The sequence below is a fragment of the Hemibagrus wyckioides genome, linkage group LG19 (genome assembly GCF_019097595.1).
Source record: "Hemibagrus wyckioides isolate EC202008001 linkage group LG19, SWU_Hwy_1.0, whole genome shotgun sequence".
Taxonomy (NCBI): domain Eukaryota; kingdom Metazoa; phylum Chordata; class Actinopteri; order Siluriformes; family Bagridae; genus Hemibagrus; species Hemibagrus wyckioides.
The window spans coordinates 20,800,070-20,821,234 of record NC_080728.1 but is presented as its reverse complement, the minus strand read 5'-3'; the positions used below and the strand labels follow the sequence as shown (position 1 = coordinate 20,821,234).

The window sequence follows — 21,165 nt, the reverse complement described above, 5'->3', positions numbered from 1 at the left end:
TATCAAAAGTGGTCCAAGGAAGGAACAGTGGTGAACCGGTGACAGGGTCATGGGCGGTCAAGGCTCGTTGATGGACGTGGGGAGAGAAGGCTGGCCCGTGTGATCCGATCCAACAGACGAGCTACTGTTGCTCAAATTGCTGAAGAAGTTAATGCTGGTTCTGATAGAAAGGGGTCAGAATACACAGTGCAGGACAGGTCAGGGCTGTTTTAGCAGCAAAAGGGGGGACCAATGCAATATTGCGCAGGTGTAATTAATTCAGTAATTCTATTGAAACTTGTGTTTCCTTTATTGAACACTTGATGGCAGTGTTGAGCTTCTCTCTCTCTCTGTCTCTCTCTCTCTCTCTCTCTCTCTCACACACACACACACGCACACTTCAATGATGTTCACAGCTGAATTCTATATTCTGATTGGCTAGAATCTAGAATAAGTTATTTACTTTCCCGTCATGCACTGTGTATTCTGACACTTCTTCAGCAATTTGAGCAACAGTAGCTCGTCTGTTGGATCGGATCACACGGGTCAGCCTTCTCTCCCCACGTCCATCAACGAGCCTTGACCGCCCATGACCCTGTCACCGGTTCACCACTGTTCCTTCCTTGGACAACTTTTGATAGATACTGACCACTGCAGACCGGGAACACCCCACAAGAGCTGCAGTTTTGGAGATGCTCTGATCCAGTGGTCTAGACATCATAATCTGGCCCTTCGACAAACTCAAAGCTCAAATCCTTACATGTGTCCATTTTTCCTGCTTCTAACATCAACTTTGAGGACAAAATGTTCACTTGTTGCCTAATATATCCCACCACTAACAGGTGCCATGATGAGGAGATCATCAGTGTTATTCACTTCACCTCTCACTGCTTACAGTGTTATAGCTGATCGGTGTATAACGTCTTGATCTTTAATAAAGAAATATTGTCGCTGTTGGTAAAATGCTGTGGTGTAAGAGGAATAAAACCAGCTGCAAATAATCAATTTCAGGGTGGAAACAGTATCTCTGCTTCAGTGAGCTTTTATTTAGTACTGAATGGAGATCACTGTATATTTTACTAACACGAATAAAATATCAAATCCAATCATTTAATGACTGTACCATTAATAAAAAATACATCTTTAGTGTTTGTAAGAACTAGGAGCTAAATAACGTTTTCACATGTTACAGGAGCCTGGTTTTGGATAGACAGTGTGTGTGTGTGTGCGTGTGTGTGTGTGTGTGTGTGTGTGAGAGAGAGTGTGTGTGAGTGTGTGTGTGTGTTGTTTTGTTTTCTGTAAGCCATATTTCATGAGAATGATGAATTGCACACAAGAACATGAACAGCGTGTGTTCCAGTCTCTAGTGTGTTTACGGTCAGTCATCTTTTAATAAAGTCATTGTGGAGACAGGAAGAACAACCCTCAGTCATTTTCATTCGTTTTGTGTTTGATTTGCATAAATTTGCCATACATACGGGCAGAGACAGAGCTGTAACTGTTGCAAGCTGTGTGTGTGTGTTTGCTTGCGTGTGAGGATGTGTGTGTGTGTTTTGTAGTTTGCGCAGCATCACACCTTATTATTTTTCTTCAGCTTCACACCCTGACATGTTTTATTCCTTACACTTTGTGCTACTTTACGAAACTGTTAACGAAACAGCATCTTTCTCGTAGACCGTGTGATGATTTAACCATGCAATTAGCAACATTAGCTAAAGAAGTAAACACGTCTGGATTTTTTGGTTTTTGTTCTTTTTTCTTCTCCACCACACTGTTTCTGTGCTAGTCAGCTAGCTACTATGAAGACTATGCTGGCTAGGAACTACAGAAAATGTCCTTGGCTAAGGTTTTTTTTTTTACATAAAAGTGTATTATTCCCTAAAGTCTAAAATACTTAGCTTCAAATATACACAGAGACGTGCTAGCATATATATCACAATATAATTAATCTTAGTAGACTCTGAGAATAGTCTTCTTCTTCTTTGGGCTTTTCCCTTCAGGGGTCTCCACAGCGAATCATCTCTCTCCACCTATCCCTATCTTCTGCATCCTCAACACTTGCACCCACTAGCTTCATATCCTCATTTATTCCATCCATATTCCTCCTCTTTGGCCTTCCTCTTTGCCTCCTGCCTGGCAGCTCCATGTCCAACATTCTCCTACCGATATACTCACTCTCCCTCCTCTGAACATGTCCAAACCATCTTAATCTGTCCTCCCTAACTTTGTCCCCCAAACGTCCAACATGAGCCGTCCCTCTGATGTACTCGTTCCTAATCCTGTCCAACCGTGTCACTCCCAAAGAGAACCTCAACATCTTCAGCTCTGCTACCTCCAGCTCTGACTCCTGTCTATTCCTCAGTGACACTGTCTCTAAACCATACAGCATGGCCGGTCTCACCACTGTCTTGTACACCTTCCCCTTGTTTCTCGCCGATATTTTTCTATCACAAGACTCTCAGAATAGTGTGATGTTTAAAAAACTCAACAGGACACAGGAATAACATCACTGAGGTGTTTCATTTCAGGACAAAAAAGCTAAGAGACATCAGATTTCTCTCTACAAAGTCCATCCGATCCTCGTTCCTGCACCGGATAAAACGATGATAAGGGATCATAAGGATCTGTTTACTTATGAATTATTTATAAATACAAGGTTGTGGTTATGTTACTGCTCCATGTTATGTTCTGATGTACCGGAATAAGTGACTGCTATAGGTTTGTTTTGTTTTTTGGCTAAGTGACTGGAACTGGAACTGAACTAACAGGATATGTGTGTGTGTGTGTGTGTGTGTGTGTAATTACTGCAGGTATTTACTTGTCCGGTTCCATGATATAATTTCACATTAATCATGATAATAAATCCCAATATTTCCTGATATTTATGGCTGTACACAGCTTTTGTCACACGCTCTGTAACCTTGAATGAAATAGAGCCTTAAACATGTCTTCTAATCTCATTTTAATCCCTGAATTTTAATAAAAACCCCACTATTTGAAGATCACTGTGTTTTCTTAAAATGGCTGTCTGTTAGTTACTTCAGAAAACCCTAAAACTGACAGAGAATGGTGGAAAGAGGGGATAAAAAGGGAGTAATACAACCATTAAAAGTCATAAACGTCCATTTTTAGGCATAACATAAAAGATTGCCACAAAATATTTTGATTTTATTCATTTTAATCATTTTAAACGATCATAAAGGAGACATTTTTAACAAGGCTCTCCTGACTGGAACTCCATTTGCTGTATTGGGGGGGGGGATTATTGCCGGTCGCCTAGGCAACAGGTCACGCCCCCTGTCAACAACGAACGACATTTTGTAAGATGCCCCTTGGCAATGACGTCATCGCAGTGTCTTTTCCTGTTTCGTTTTTAATCAAATTAATTTTATTTTTCCACCCTTTTTTTCTCCAGACAATAAATCATTGTTTTTAATATGATCATTTTATCCTACATTTTCCATTTATTGTTTTATTTGAGAAAGAGAAAGTCACGCAGGAAACAAAAACGAGAGAGAGAGAGAAAAAGGGCGCGTTCGAGGGGCTGCCGAGCGCGTGCACGAGCTGCCGTGTACGTGTGAGAGCCAGGGTTGCCAGATTGTGTTTAAATTACAAATTTTAATCTTTAATAAATAAATTATTTTAAATTGATAATATTATCATAATAAAGAAAACTCTGGTGATACAGTAACAAAATATTTATTACCAAATTGAGCGAAATTTATTTTTTATTATTTTTAAACAGAAATACCTTTTTTAAGCCACGCTACGGTTTTTTTAAAATAACATATTCATTTTAAATATTGGAATAAAGGAAAAAAAACAACGGTTTTATTTCTCATACCAAATAAATTTCACAATTTGAGAGTATTTTTCAAATCCATTATAAAGACTTGAAAACAGATACAACAAGCATTACATAATACCCATTGTCAATGCTAATACAAACAAAATTAAACCGTGACAAAAACTTAGTGACAGGATTACACTGAGGTGTTTACGTTTATATGTATTTTATGCATTTTGAATTCATTTATTTTTGACACTTGTGCCGCTTTTAAGTGTGTTATTTTATTACATTGTGAATGGATTTATAGCACCCTGGCAACCCTGTGGCTGAGAGCAGGAAGCAGAAAACGGGCGGATGGAGGAACAGTTAGTCGGTCGGGGATCCTCTTTAATCGGTGAACTCTCAGACTGAACCGTGTTTTTCTCCGGTTTAAGGAGCCGTGAGCTCGCGCTAAGCTCTCCGGGACTACACCCCGCACCGCTGGAGCGACTTAGACCCGCTTTAAACCGCGCATTTTAAACGCCCAGCCGTTTGGACTCAGACAAGGGCGTGTGTGTATGTGTGTGTGAGTGAGTGAGTGTGTGTTAGAGAGAGAGAGAGAGTGTGTGTGTGTCGGGTTGTTGTCGGGGAGAAGAAGCCTTGGATGGTGGATAGTGTGTGTGAGTGTGTGTGTGAGAGAGAGAGTGTGTGTGAGGGAGGATGGGCTGCACGCTGAGCACCGAGGACAAGGCGGCGGTGGAGAGGAGCCGCAGAATAGACAGAAATCTGCGGGACGATGGAGAGAAAGCAGCGCGAGAGGTTAAACTGCTGCTGCTGGGTGAGACACACACACGTTCTCTCTCTCTCTCTCTCTCTCTCTCTCTCTCTCACACACACACACACACGTTTTCTCTCTCTCTCTCTCTCTCTCTCTCTCTCTCTCTCACACACACACACACGTTTTCTCTCTCTCTCTTACACACACACATACACACACGTTTTCTCTCTCTCTCTCTCTCTCTCTCTCTCTCTCTCTCACACAGCACACACATACACTATACACACACACACACACACACACACACACACACTAAGTTTCACACACCGAACCCAACAAACTACACACACTATACGTATCACACTCGCTGAACCCAACATACTACACACACACTATACATATCTCACACACTGAACCCAACATACTACACACACACACACACTATACATATCTCACACACTGAACCCAACATACTACACACACACACTATACATATCTCACACACTGAACCCAACATACTACACACACACACACACTATACATATCTCACACACTGAAACCAACATACTACACACACACACACACACTATACATATCTCACACACTGAAACCAACATACTACACACACACACACACTATACATATCTCACACACTGAACCCAACATACTACACACACACACACACATTACACACTATACATATCTCACACACCAATCACCTAATCACACACACACACACATTACACACTATACATACATCTCACACACCAATCACCTAATCACACACACACACACACACACACACACACACTATACATATCTCACACACTGAACCCTACATACTACACACACACACACTATACATATCTCACACACTAAACCCAACATACTACACACACACACACACACACACACACACACACACTATACATATCTCACACACTGAACCCAACATACTACACACACACACACTATACATATCTCACACACTGAACCCAACATACACACACACACACACACTATACATATCTCACACACTGAACCCAACATACTACACACACACACACACACTATACATATCTCACACACTGAACCCAACATACTACACACACACACACACACTATACATATCTCACACACTGAACCCAACATACTACACACACACACACACACACACTATACATATCTCACACACTGAAACCAACATACTACACACACACACACACACACTATACATATCTCACACACTGAACCCAACATACTACACACACACACACACACACACTATACATATCTCACACACTGAACCCTACATACTACACACACACACACACACACACTATACATATCTCACACACTGAACCCTACATACTACACACACACTATACATATCTCACACACTGAACCCAACATACTACACACACACACACACACTATACATATCTCACACACTGAAACCAACATACTACACACACACACACACACACTATACATATCTCACACACTGAAACCAACATACTACACACACACACACTATACATATCTCACACACTGAACCCAACATACTACACACACACACACACACACACTATACATATCTCACACACTGAACCCTACATACTACACACACACTATACATATCTCACACACTGAACCCAACATACTACACACACACACACACACACACTATACATATCTCACACACTGAAACCAACATACTACACACACACACTATACATATCTCTCACACTGAACCCAACATACTACACACACACACACTATACATATCTCACACACTGAAACCAACATACTACACACACACACACACACACACTATACATATCTCACACACTGAACCCAACATACTACACACACACACACACACACACACACTATACATATCTCACACACTGAAACCAACATACTACACACACACACACTATACATATCTCACACACTGAAACCAACATACTACACACACTATATGTATCACACACACCGATCCCAAACAACACAGACTATACTCAGGCATGCATCTCTACTCTTACCTGCACACTGTACACACACCATACATTCACAACACACACTACACAAATGTAACACACTACACATACAAACTATACATGAAGCTACACACTATACATACTTAACACAGTATATTGATTATGCTGCACTATACACTACTGATTATATACAAATACACACATTATACCACTGCAGACTCCTTATCGTGTGATACACACACTAATACTACACACTATATACATAATGTGTGTATATATACACTATACATACTACACACACTGACATACACACACTATACACACTACAGATTATACTCCAAATGCATACTATACATACTACTACACATTGTATACATTCTAAAGTGTATATACACACTACATACTACACACTAAACAGCATATACACACTACACGCTATACTTTATATCTATTACATACACACACAGATTTCACACACTACACTATACTCTCTGTACATACATCTACACAGAGTTCACACACACACACACTGTTCTCACATTCTTTACATACTAACTACACACACCTTCACAGAAATACACACTCATAATACACAAATACACTGGACACACCAGACATACTGTACATAAACACACACACACACGGTGTATATATCCACAAAACACTGAGGGCTGCTGTGTAACAGGTACACACACACACACACAGCTGAGACAGTAGTAGCACCAGACAGTGTGTGTGTTATCGTGTGACTGAAGTGCTGGAAATTCTTTACATTTTTTTATCAGATTGTGTGTGTATGTGTGATTTTTCTGGTCTGACCTGTTTACTACCATAACATGCGCATTATCTCTCTCTCTCTCTCTCTCTCTCTCACACTCACTCACTCACTCACACACACACACGCGCGCGCACACACACACACACGTCACTCACGTCACTTAATGCAAACACGATGCTGAACCTCTTACTGCAATCTGACTATATACACACACCCAGCTGTTTCCCCTCTTACACACACACACACACACACACACACACACACACACACACACACACACACACACACACACACGTACGTACTTGAGTGTTGCACAACATTCTCCGGAAGTGGGTTTCATTAGTGCTTAGAGTTGCACAGTAAAAACCTGCGGAAGTGTGTGTTTCTGTAGAAGGTCTGGTTTTTGGTGGTTTTTTTTCTTATTTTTCTTCCTGTCTTTGCTAAAGAGATTTAATAAAAAAAAAAGATTAGCATAAATAGCTCTAGGGCTGAGAAATACACTGTATTGCCAAAAGTATTGGGACACCCCTCCAAATCATTGAGTTCAGGGGTTGGGCTCGGCCCCTTAGTTCCAGTGAAAGGAACTCTTAATGCTTCAGCTTCATACCAAGACATTTTGGACAATTTCATGCTCTTTGTGGGAACAGTTTGGGGATGACCACTTCCTGTTCCAACATGACTGCACACCAGTGACCAAAGCAAGTTCCATAAAGACATGGATGAGTGAGTTTGGTGTGGAGGAACTTGACTGGCCTGCAAGTCCGGCCTAATTCATCCCAAAGGTGTTCTGTGGGGTTGAGGTCAGGACACTGTGCAGGCCAGTCAAGTATGCTGGTATGAAGCTGAAGCATTAAGAGCTCCTTCCACTGGACCTAAGGGGCCAAGCCCAACTCCTGAAAAACAACACCTGAACTCAATGAGTTGGAGGGGTGTCTCAATACTTTTGCCAATATAGTGTATCGTGGTATGTTATTACTCAGTGTAATTATTTAAAAAAGAAAATGAAATAATTAGTGAGCTAGTGTCACTGAGTCACATTAGAGTGATTAGCATAATCTCTAGCACAAGCTACGGCTAATGACAACAAACTGCTAATGATCTGCTCAGTAGCTGTTGCTAACAACAAGCGAGCCTTCCGTACATTCGAGCTACGAAACAGGCGATGAGTATTTTTTTTTTTCCTCCTCCAGGAGCTTTGTAGTAACCAGTGTAAAGCTAAGATCTGATGCTCTCTTCACGCGAGTGGCCATTTTGATCCGCCGTCACTTGCTGAACTCGGGGTGAGGAAATAGTCCTGACTTCCTGATGGAAAATTCCCCTTTAGGGGGAGCGTTTACTTTCAGCTCTCAGGTCGAATGCAGCGTAATTACTACTAATCCTGATAAGCGCAGACTATTACTAGCTACATCCTGCTAACGCTAATCACAACTAGCTACTTAAATTAGCTAGCTGTGAGTAATCAATACTCGCTGAATACTACAAGCTACTTCAGTAGTGTGTGATGGTGTGTGAGTGATTGTGTGTGTGTGAGGTTTGTGATAGTGTGAGTGTAGATGATTGTGTGTGTGAGAGGTTTGTGATAGTGTGAGTGTTTGTGTGATAGTGTGAGAGTGATTGTGTGTGATCGTGTGTGTGTGTGAGAGAGAGAGCGATAGTATGTGAGAGTGTTTGTGTGAGTGTGAGAGTGATAGTGAGTGTGTGTGAGAGAGAGTGAGTGTGTAGAGAAGTGCAAGAAGTCTAAAGCTGTAAACTGATCTTATCCAGTCACACACACACACATTAAATATGGAGCAGTGTGAGGTGGAGAGGAGTCTCAGGTTGTGTAAGGTTGTGTTGTTGTGAGTTACAGAGTGAATGAATTAGCGGTGATGTTCTGATCCCCACAGAGCCGCGCTCTACACTCTGAGGATCTCGCACACCTCCAGCAGATCAGCAAGCAGGACACGCTAAACCTGCTAGCTGTGTTAGTTTTACTGACTTGAGCTAGCATTACAGTGTGTTAGCATCACAGACCCGCGCAATGTGGACACACACACACATATGGAAACTTGAAGAGGGTGTGATAGTTTTGGTTTTGTTTGGGGTTTTTCACTGTGATTGGCTTGGTTTTGTTTAGTATTGATTTAGTTCTGTTTTTTGTTTTGTTTAGCTTAGATTTGTCTGGTGTTTTAATTGTTTTAAATTGTTTAATTTTTGTTTGGTTCTGTTTGTTAGTTTAGATTTGTTTGGTTTTGTTTAGTTTAGGTTTGTTTGTTTTTGTTTGGTTTTTGTTTAGTTTGCTCTAGCAGAGCATGTAGAGCTCATTAGCAGCACTTTCCCTGTCGCGGACTGAGCGCTGGTTTGTGTTTGTTCTGTTAAACACTCCTCAGTATTTTGGACTGAAGTCTCAGCACTGCGACAGCGGCGTACGCTAACGAGTAGCTTAGCAACAGGCTAGCAGGCAAATGTCAACACGAGCGCCAGCGTTACTGATTAGCTTCTCAGGACAGTGATTAGTTGCGGTCACCGTCTGGTCCTGAGTGTGTGTACGATGGAAAGCTGGTGTAAAAGTGGAGAGAGGAAGCTCACACACTTCAGGGTGATTACCATGGCGACTAACATCACGCTGTAGACGAGGAAGGAGCAGCTGGAGGAGACGAGGAGAAACGTGACGCTCCGACTGCACCTCAAACACAGCAGAACTTTTGTGTTATTGTTTCGAGAGAGAGAGAGAGAGAGAGAGAGAGAGAGAGAGAGAGAGAGAGAGAGAGAGAGAGAGAGAGAGAGAGAGAGAAGATTGGGCTTCTGGAAAGCCTTTGATGTGTGTTTCTGATGTCATCAAGATGGATAAGAGATGAAAGTCTGGCATAAATCTCACACACACACAGGTTATGTCTTGCTCAGAGGGAGTGCTAATGTTAGACTTTAATGTGTGTGTGTGTGACATAATTAAGCTAATGACTTGTCTCTCTTCAGCGCTCTGCTCCCAGCGGAGCTCAGTATCTCTCGCTCTGTTTGTTTCTCTCTCTCTCTCTCTCTCTCTCTCTCTCTCTCTCTCTCTCTCTCTTTCTCTCTCTCTCCCTCTGTCTCTCTCTTTCTCTCCCTCTCTCTCACTTGTTCTGTGAAACAGTAACTCATAGTGCTAGCATTAGCGGTTAGCGTTGAGGAAACTGAGCCTCAGCGTGCAGGTAACAGGTGAAACAAGTGAGATCCAATAACAAGACTAGGTGCTATGGCAACAACGTGTGTGTGTGTTCCTCATTCCAGTCCTCTTGAGGTCAGCTGTCACTCATCCTGCTGCTCTCTGATTGGCTCACGGCTTTTTGTCTTTACTGAAAATTCAAATTGTTTAAAAGAAAACACACAAACGCATGCACTCGCACTCACACATACACACACACACACTCATACACTCACACGTGCACACACTCACTCACTCATACACACACACAAACCCTCTCACTCACACTCATACACACACATGCACACGCGCACACACTCACTCACACTCATACACACACGTGCACACTCTCACTCACACTCATACACACACATGCACACGCGCACACACTCTCACTCACACTCATACACACACGTGCACACACTCTCACTCACACTCATACACACACGTGCACACACTCTCACTCACACTCATACACACACGTGCACACACTCTCACTCACACTCATACACACACATGCACACGCGCACACACTCTCACTCACACTCATACACACACGTGCACACTCTCACTCTCACTCATACACACATGTGCACACACTCTCACTCACACTCATACACACACATGCACACGCGCACACACTCTCACTCACACTCATACACACATGTGCACACACTCTCACTCACACTCATACACACACATGCACACGCGCACACACTCTCACTCACACACACAGTGCTTTTTACAGTAACAGCTGGCATGTGTGTTTCATTTTCCACAAATGTGTTTATAAAAGAACTGTTTAGAGAATATATCTCTCTCCACCTGTCTCGCTCTCCACCTGTTCCGCTCTCCACCTGTCCTGCTCTTTACCTGTCTCTCTCACTTTCTACCTGTCCCTCTACCCACCTGTCCCTCTTTTCACCTGTCTTTATCTCCATCTGTTCCCATCTCCAACTGTCTCTCTCACCACATGTCCCCCTCTTCATCTGTCTGTTCCTCTTCTTGTCTGTCTGTCTTTCTCTTATTTTTTTCCTTTCCTTTGTTACCTGCTCAGTTTCTCTTTTCCTTTTCATTTGACTTTCATTCTCTCATTCTCTCTCTCTCTCTCTCTCTCTCTCTCTCTCTCTTTTTCTCTCTTTCTCTCTCTGAGAGAGTGCAGATGGAGGAGGAGTTTATTGTAAATCTGTCTCACTCTGGTGTTTTTTTTGTCTTGTCTCTCAGGAGCGGGAGAGTCGGGGAAGAGTACAATAGTCAAGCAGATGAAGTAAGTGTCTATGAAACATCTTTGAATTAATTCTCCCTCGCCTCACGTCCCTCGCCTCACGTCCCTCGCCTCACGTCCCTCGCCTCACGTCCCTCGCCTCACGTCCCTCGCCTCACGTCCCTCGCCTCACGTCCCTCGCCTCACGCTGCTCGCTGGTGGGCGGGTCTGTGTTCATTTCGGTTTACTGCTGGTTGCCGTGGTAAAACACACACAACCAAAACCACACAGATGTTTACAGAACAGCTGTACCACTGTCCCTCACTCTTACTGTCTCTCTCACCTACTCATTTACTTAAAACTAAACTCCGCCCACTTCATCACATTAGAATTGAATGACATTCCAGCTGCTTTATTCCTCCTGTCTGTCTGTCTCTCACTCCACCTGGCTCTCACTCCACCTTTCTGTCTGGCTCTCACTTCACTTGTCTGTCTGGCTCTCACTCCACCCGTCTGTCTGGCTCTCACTCCACCCGTCTGTCTGGCTCTCACTCTTACTGTCTCACCTGCTCATTTACTTAAAACTAAACTCCGCCCACTTCATCACTGTCTGTCTGTCTGCCTCTCATTCTTCCCGTTTGTCTGTTTATCACTCCACCTGTCTCTCGTACTCCGTTTGTCTGTCTCTCACCCCATCTGTCTGTCTCTCAGTCCACCTGACTGTCTCTCACTCCGTTTGGCTCACTCTTTCCATCTGTCTTACTCTATTCATTTGCCTCAAATAGTATTGTCCTACGCTCGCTCTCTCTCTCTCTCTCTGTTTCTGCTGATGAATACTTGTCTTATTTTGCATATACAACAGCAGTATTTTCCCCGATCTCTCTCTCTCTCTCTCTCTCTCTCTCTCTCTGTACTGTCAAATAGTTGTCTTGTTTTACATATATAACAGCGGTATTTTCCCCGATCTCTCTCTCTCTCTCTCTCTCTCTCTCTCTCTCTCTGTCTGTACTGTTGAATAGTTGTCTTGTTTTACATATATAACAGCGGTATTTTCCCCAATGTTTCTCTCTTCCTCTTTCTTCCTCATCTCTCTCTGCCCCCCCTCCCCCTCTCCTATGTTAGAATCATCCATGAGGCAGGTTACTCAGAGGAGGAGTGTAAGCAGTATAAGGCAGTGGTGTACAGTAACACCATCCAGTCCATCATCGCCATCATCCGCGCCATGGGACGCCTGAAGATCGATTTTGGGGACGCAGCCCGAGCGGTGAGGAAGACGAGGAACCCCGAGTGTTACAGTACAGCACTGGGTTACCTTTAAACTGGATTCCTGTTTAAAATAATATTCCTTCTCTTTAGTTCTGCTGCATTTTTATCCAATTATTTTTACATTTCTCTACATTAAACCTGGAGGAGGAGGAGGATGATGACAGATTTGCTCGGTGGGGGTGGGGGGGGGTTATTCCGCTTGCCAGAAAAATTAATTACCTCTGTGTGTATTCATAGGTGTTTATTTTTGTAGCTTTATGGCTTTCCATCAAAAATTAAATCGACTCAAGTCGCTGTAACCTAGCAACCAGATATCGCCATGCTGCATACAAATCTCTGACATCCCTTCAGGTCTCTCTCTCTCGTTCCACCTCTCCCTCTCTCTCCCTCCCTCTCGCTCTACCTCTCTCCCTCCCTCTCTCTCTCTGTGTGTCTCTCTCTCTCTCTCTCCCCCTCCCTCTCCCCGTCTCTCTCTCTCGTACTCGTATTTTATTCAGAATGTTTGTAGGATAAAGTTTCTCAGTAGAAGGATGGCTAGTAAATCTTTTCTCTTCAGTTTGAATCAAAAAGATCAATGAAACACTTCATTGTGTGTGTGTGTGTTTCAGGACGATGCTCGGCAGCTGTTTGTGTTAGCGGGCAGTGCAGAGGAAGGCTTCATGACGGCTGAGCTGGCTGGAGTGATAAAGCGTCTGTGGAAGGATGGAGGAGTGCAGGCCTGCTTCAGTCGCTCCCGAGAGTATCAGCTCAACGACTCCGCTGCATAGTGAGTCTGTCTGTCTGTCCCTCCTGTCTGTCTGTCCTTCTACCTGTCTGTTCTGTCTGTCCCTCCTGTACCTACATCAAAAAAACACATTCTACTCCATTGCCCTGCCCTGAGCACTATAAGGCAGAAATTTTATTCAGAAGACACTTTAGAAATGATCTTCAAGACAGCTCCACTGTCCAAGATTCTGAACTTCTTAACAAACATAAACCTCAAAATACTTATAGAAACACTTCTTCCTGTCTTACAGATCAGTGTAGCCCTGTCTGTGGAATATCAGCCTGTTTTAACTACATTCAAACTTTTGCCATAATATAGCCATTAAAGCTAACATGGCATTAAAAAATCAATCAAAAAAAAAAAAAGTCTGTCCTTACTGTCTGTCTTCCTATCTGTCTGTCTGACTGTCCTCCTATCTGTCTGTATCTCTGGCCTGCTACCTGTCTGTCCTTCTAGATCTGTCTGTCCTCCTATCTGTCTGTCTGTTCTCCTGTCTGTCTGTCTGTCCTCCTGTTTGTTTGTCTGTATGTATGTCTGTTCTCCTATCTGTCTGCCCCCCTTTGTCTGTCCACCCTCCTGACTGTCTGTCTGTCTGTCTGTCTGTCTCTCCCATCTTTCTGTCATGTTGTCCTAACCCAGTTTATTTCTTTAGTTTTTTTACCTCTATTTTTTTCTCCCAGTTTTTTTTCTTCAGCTGTTTTGTTTACACTTCTGTTTAGTTTTTTTTTTTAACTGTGATGCCCTTGGACTTTAACACATGACGTTTATTTTGCATTGCAAACAAAACACTGATAAAGTGACTAAACATGGACTACAGTGTGTGTGTGTTGAGGCCTCACCAGGCTCACTAAAAACATGTACAGGAAATGTGTCTCAGATGGATAGAAAACACACACACACACAAACATGCACAGTGATGGGTGGGGGGTGTGTGTGATGGCACACTGTGATAATCTTCACAGCACATCAGGGACTAACAGGCCAAAAAGTTAATATCTATCGACCCTGCGCTGAGGCTGGGATCAGAGCTGCATCATGTCAGTGCTGTTAATTGAATTAGACACCATTTAATTCCATAACGTTTTTTTCCCTCCTCTCTCCTAGTTATCTGAACGATCTAGACAGGATATCACAGTCCACCTACATCCCCACGCAGCAGGACGTCCTGAGGACCCGCGTCAAGACCACGGGCATCGTGGAGACTCACTTCACCTTCAAGGACCTGCACTTCAAGTGAGCGGTGCTAGCATGCCGCGCGTTGTGCAACACACACACACACTTTACTGCACTTCCACTGAGTCAGTGTCAGGTGACCAAGCTAAACAGGATGTCGAGCTGGCGGTCAGGATTTCTTTCTCATGCCGCAACGCTAGTCTTAGAAACGGATTTCTTCAGTGAAAAAAAATTAGCTAAGACAAACACACTGCTGCAGCGGTGTGACTCAAATCTAGAAACACCTACAGACTTTCGGGTGTGTGTGTGTGTGTGTGTGTGTGTGTGTGTGTTCCTTCCTGCTCATCACTTCCTTGCTAACCGTACGTTCGTAGCCCTAACCCTTGTACTTTATTTGGTGGCAGGTGGCTCATTCTCATTAAAGGGCGACAGTAGTTTTTCTCGTTTCTGATTGGTTCCTTAATGATGATTGATGACATCACCTCTCTGCAGGATGTTTGATGTCGGAGGTCAGCGGTCAGAGAGGAAGAAGTGGATCCACTGCTTCGAGGGCGTGACTGCCATCATCTTCTGCGTGGCTCTCAGCGACTACGACCTGGTGCTGGCCGAGGACGAGGAGATGGTCAGTGCCCCGGAGTTTTAATCAGAGTGAAGTTTAAAGTGATTGGTTCATTTACAGAAGGGACAGGAAGTCAGGGTCACACCCAGCCGTGCCACTGACCTCGTTAGTGTACTGTTATATACGGCTTATAACTCCACCCATAATTCACTGTTCTCTACAGGCAGAGTCACAGATAAATAGATAGACTGACTCAATGTCTGACTCACTGAGACACTAACTTGCAGAGACAATGAGTCAGTCTGTCCATCTGTCTCTCTGCCTCAGAGATGGACAGACTCATGTTCTGACAATTCGACTCACAATTTGACTGAGTCAGACTCTTTGAGACTGTTTGGACTGTCTCAGACTCGCACTCAGACTCACTCGGACAGTCTCAGACTCGCACTCAGACTCACTCGGACAGTCTCAGACTCGCACTCAGACTCACTCGGACAGTCTCAGACTCGCACTCAGACTCACTCGGACAGTCTCAGACTCGCACTCAGACTCACTCGGACAGTCTCAGACTCGCACTCAGACTCACTCGGACAGTCTCAGACTCGCACTCCGACTCACTCGGACAGTCTCAGACTCGCACTCGGACAGTCTCAGACTCGCACTCCGACTCACTCGGACAGTCTCAGACTCGCACTCGGACAGTCTCAGACTCGCACTCAGACTCACTCGGACAGTCTCAGACTCACTCGGACAGTCTCAGACTCGCACTCCGACTCACTCGGACAGTCTCAGACTCGCACTCCGACTCACTCGGACAGTCTCAGACTCGCACTCGGACAGTCTCAGACTCGCTCTCGGACAGTCTCAGACTCGCACTCGGACAGTCTCAGACTCGCACTCCGACTCACTCGGACAGTCTCAGACTCACTCGGACAGTCTCAGACTCGCACTCCGACTCACTCGGACAGTCTCAGACTCGCACTCGGACAGTCTCAGACTCGCTCTCGGACAGTCTCAGACTCGCACTCGGACAGTCTCAGACTCGCACTCCGACTCACTCGGACAGTCTCAGACTCGCACTCCGACTCACTCGGACAGTCTCAGACTCGCACTCGGACGGTCTCGGACTCGCACTCGGACTCTCACTCGGACGGTCTCGGACTCTCACTCGGACAGTCTCGGACTCTCACTCGGACTCTCACTCGGACAGTCTCGGACTCTCACTCGGACAGTCTCGGACTCTCACTCGGACTCTCACTCGGACAGTCTCTCACGCGCTCGGACTCTCACTCGGACTCTCACTCGGACAGTCTCGGACTCTCACTCGGACTCTCACTCGGACAGTCTCTCACGCGCTCGGACTCTCACTCGGACTCTCACTCGGACAGTCTCAGACTCTCAGTCCTGCACACAGGACAGTCTCACACATGCAGGTTCTTTCTGTACATCAGTGTGTACCTGCACTCTGATACCTTTGTGCCGGTTGTTCAGTACTCTGTTCCACTCAGTACCACTGGGTTCTGCTTAGATGGGTTCAGTGTGTTAAATATAAGTGTGTGTGATGCTGAAGATACAGACTGCAGTGTTAGTGTGGAGTAGAGAGTAGAAGAGTGCAGAGCTGTTGACCTTCTGTTCCAGCCACTTCACCTGCTCTCTCTGTCTGTCTGTCTGTCTGTCTCACTCTCTGGCTGTCTGTCTGTCTGCAGAACCGGATGCATGAGAGCATGAAGCTGTTCGACAGCATCTGCAACAACAAGTGGTTCACAGACACGTCCATCATCCTGTTCCTCAACAAGAAGGATCTGTTTGAGGAGAAGATTAAAAAGAGCCCACTTACCATCTGTTACCCTGAGTATGCAGGTACCTGTCTCACTCTCTCCACACCTGTCTCACTCTCCCTGTCTGTCTCACCATCTGTTACCTTGAGTACGCAGGTACCTGTCTCACTCTCCACACCTGTCTCACTTTCCCTGTCTGTCTCACCATCTGTTACCCTGAGTATGCAGGTGCCTGTCTCACTCTCCCTCTGTCTGTCTCTCACCATCTGTTGCCTGGAGTACACAGGTACCTGTCTCACTCTCTCCATAACGGTCTTGATCTCACTTTCTATTACCCTGAGTATGCAGAAACCTGTCTCACCCTCTACACACCTGTCTCATTCTCCCTCACCTTCTATTACCCCGAGTATGCAGGAACCTGTCTCACACTCTCTCTCTCAGCATTTGTTACCCTGAAATATATAAAATACCCTGACTCACTGCCTGCCTGTCTGTCTCTCTGCCTCTCTGTCACCATCTGTTCACATGAACACACAGGTAGCTTTTTTTTTTAAAACTTTCTCACTCTTACAATCTGTTAAAGTTCATAACTGTCTTACTCTCCGTCCCTCCCTGTACCACCTGTCTGTCTCTGACCATTTTCCCTAAGGGCAGAGTAACTGTCTGTCTCTCTCTCTTTCCCTGTCTCACCTCTTACGTCACTTGACATCTGTTACACTGAATATGTCTCACTCTATCTGCAGTCACAGTTAGCTCCGTTTATCAGATAAGTCGTGTGTGTGTGTGTGTGTGTGAGACAGGCTCCAACACGTATGAGGAGGCAGCAGCGTATATCCAGTGTCAGTTTGAGGATCTGAACAAGAGGAAGGACACTAAGGAGATCTACACACACTTCACCTGCGCCACCGACACCAAGAACGTCCAGTTTGTCTTCGACGCCGTCACCGACGTCATCATCAAGAACAACCTGAAGGACTGCGGACTCTTCTAGAACCTCCCACGGTCAGTGTGTGTGTGTGAGAATCTCACATCTCATGCACTCTTCAGTCAAGGACACTAAACATCAGTGTGTGTGAAAGACTCGTGTGCTGGACACTCTAATGACCTTTCTGTCATTATTTTTTCCTTTAATCCTTCTTTTATTTATTTTTATTCTTTCCATTACTCCTTCTTTTTCCTTTTCTTCTCCTTTTTTTTTTATTTTTTATTTTCTCTCTCCTCATCCCTTTATCTGTTCTGCGTGTTGCGTAGAAGCAACTGCACCTCCTAAGTAAAACTGTGAGCCAATCAGCATGCAAGGCTGGGATGATTGACAGCTGTGCAACTGTTGTGAGCTCTCTTGTAATAACGCAGGCATCCTGGAAGCCCCGCCCACTTCCCCTCCCCAGTTGGAACCTTGCCTTTCTGTCCTGTTTAATAGAGAATAGTTTGAGATTATCGGATAAGCGCCCCGTCTAACGAGTTTAACGAGACGATTATAATTAAGAAATAAATCTTTCAGTATTTAAATGAAGCTTCTGTAAAGTGGGAAGAATGACGTTCTCTTTTCCTCAATCCCTCGTTCTACTCATCCTCTTCCTGCCTGCTTCCTTTTAAACCGGAATCTCTTCTCGTTTTTCTTTTAATCTTTTCTCCTCTCATCTTCTCTTCTTTCATTTCTCTCCTCTTTCCAGACCTTCCTCTCTTCCTCTCTGATCTCTCCGGTTGTGTTTATTTCTCCTCCTCAGGTCTCTTCTCTCCGGTTCTGTACATGTACGTTTTCTGCTTCCTTATTTATTCTTTCTCTCGTCTTCTCTGCACCATCTGTCCATCGCTCTTCCCTTTTTTTTCCCTTTTGCCAGAGTCTCATTAACCAGTGGATGAAGTCTGATACTGAAACATTCTTTCATTCTCCCCATCTCTCTCTCTCTCTCTCTCTCTCTCTGTAGGTGGAGATGACAGTGTTTGGTGTTTTTTCCCCATGAGGCTGTGTGTGTGTGTGTGTGTGTGTGTGTGTGTGTTGGAGCAGTGCTGTACATTGCGTCTGGTCCCTCTGCTTCATATTTATGCTTTTTGTCTCTCTCTTTAACGTCTTTACCCAGAGAAGGGAGAGGTGTAAGGTTTTAACGCTCGTAGCCATGACGCTTTTTATTTCCCGCCTTTCTCTCACATTCTATTGTGTGTTTTTTTTAATGATGTTTTCCTGAAATGGACGTGTTTTTAATCCTCTTCCTCTCCCGTGTCCATCGTGGACAATTTTTTACAGCAGAGGGACTTTTTGGCTGTCGGGTGTTTGTGCCTTGCCGTGATTTTTTTTTTTTGCTCATGTGCAGTGTTCTTTTTTTAAATTTCTTTTTTTCTTAAGATCTCCTAACGTCTACTCTGTAAATAGAACTTCATAATTGGTGAAAAGGGGCGGGGCTTAGAGCTAACACCAGAAGAGGGTGTGGCCTATATAAAAAGGGCAGGAGAGGGTGGAGCTTAGAGCTAATGCCGGAAGAGGGCGTTGCTTATTGAAAAGAGGCAGGAGAGGGTGGGGCTTATATAATAAGGGCAGGAGAGGCGGAGCTGAGGGTAAACTGGATCAGCAGACTTGTATGTCACTGATTAATTTCTTGACAGAACACTGTGTGGTTGTTTAGCTAAGCTACACTGATGCTAACTGGATTAGCTTAGCTGGTGTCATCTCTTCGGTCACGATCTGGTCTTAAGCAGCTAGCTAGCATTACGGAATGTAACACAGTAGCGCTATTAACTGCACTAGTCAGCGGCCCAGTGACAAATAAAGGTTCAGCAGCGTTAGCTATGCTAGCCGCATGCCTAAACAGTGCGCTATGCTAATCTATTTCACTTCATTAGCACTGCACCTCTAGTAGTAGCTGCGTTAGCTTAGTAGCATGCTAAACTGGCATTGTGCACAATACAAGCTTTAGGTATGCAGTTTAGCGGTACGTTAGCTAACAGTGCTGGGTTAACGTTAGCCAGCTACGCTAATGGTAAAGGAACCTCTGCAGCAACAGCTGGCAGCATCTGGTATTATATAATGCTGTGATGAGGTTATGATCAGTGATGGAGGGGTTAGATTTTACTTAAGCTCCGCCCATTTTGGCCACGTGTGTGTGTGTGAGAGATCAGAGCTGAATGTTGGTCTTAAGCTCCGTCTCCATGGCAACAAGTGGATGCTTCAGACGGAGTGGCTCTGCTGTTGGATGACGTGTGTGTGTCTGTGTGTGTGTGTGTGTGTGTGCGCTCTCTCTCCCAGAAGCCTCGGCTAGCCGCCATCTCACACACTCACCTCTGAGGATCTGTTTTAAAGTTTTAACAAACACACCTGTGTTGAGTAATTCATGTTGATGATGATGATGATGATGATGATGATTACTCCACTCTCTCTTTCTCTCTCTCTCTGTGGGAACATTTGTACACTCATGTCCCTTATTTTGCTAATAAAAAGCATTTGCAATCCACATTATGTCCACCATTGTCCTTTGTTTGCTCTCTAATGGGTGGGGCTTAATATGCAGATGATTTAGATGAAGTGACCAACAGCATAGGCACCAGCACACTAGACACTGTTGCCCCCATCCGATTAAAAAAGGTCAGAGATAAAACACCTGCACCATGGTACAATAGTCATACTCACGCCCTCAAGAGAGCAACCTGTAACCTCGAGCAAAAGTGGAGAAAAACTAAATGTGAAGTTTTTAGAATTGTGTATAAAGACAGTGTCCAGCTATAGACCGGCTCTAAAAGCTGCTAGGGCCGAGCATCTAAACAAACTGATAGAAATAAACCAAAACAATCCCAGGTTCTTATTCAGTACAGTGGCTAGACTAAAAAAACATCAGATATCTGGAGAGAGAGTTCCATCACAGTTTAGTAGTGAGGACTTTATGAACGTCTTCACCGTAATAAATGATAGTATCAGGAAGAAAATCAAAGAAGCTTTATTGTCACTTCAACCATGTATATC

At 44.3% G+C, this 21,165-nt stretch overlaps 1 protein-coding gene across 1 annotated transcript; it reads left to right on the top strand.

Moving 5' to 3' along the window:
• The first annotated feature begins 4,088 nt into the window (after nt 1-4,088).
• gnai1 (guanine nucleotide binding protein (G protein), alpha inhibiting activity polypeptide 1) lies at nt 4,089-20,659 on the top strand. The gene is made up of 9 exons (XM_058417123.1): nt 4,089-4,586; nt 11,692-11,734; nt 12,794-12,935; nt 13,546-13,703; nt 14,808-14,936; nt 15,369-15,498; nt 17,142-17,295; nt 18,014-18,215; nt 19,142-20,659. The coding sequence occupies exons 1-8, from the start codon at nt 4,469-4,471 to the stop codon at nt 18,202-18,204; spliced, it is 1,065 nt and encodes a 354-aa protein (XP_058273106.1). The 5' UTR covers nt 4,089-4,468; the 3' UTR covers nt 18,205-18,215; nt 19,142-20,659.
• Nucleotides 20,660-21,165: the final 506 nt, after the last annotated feature.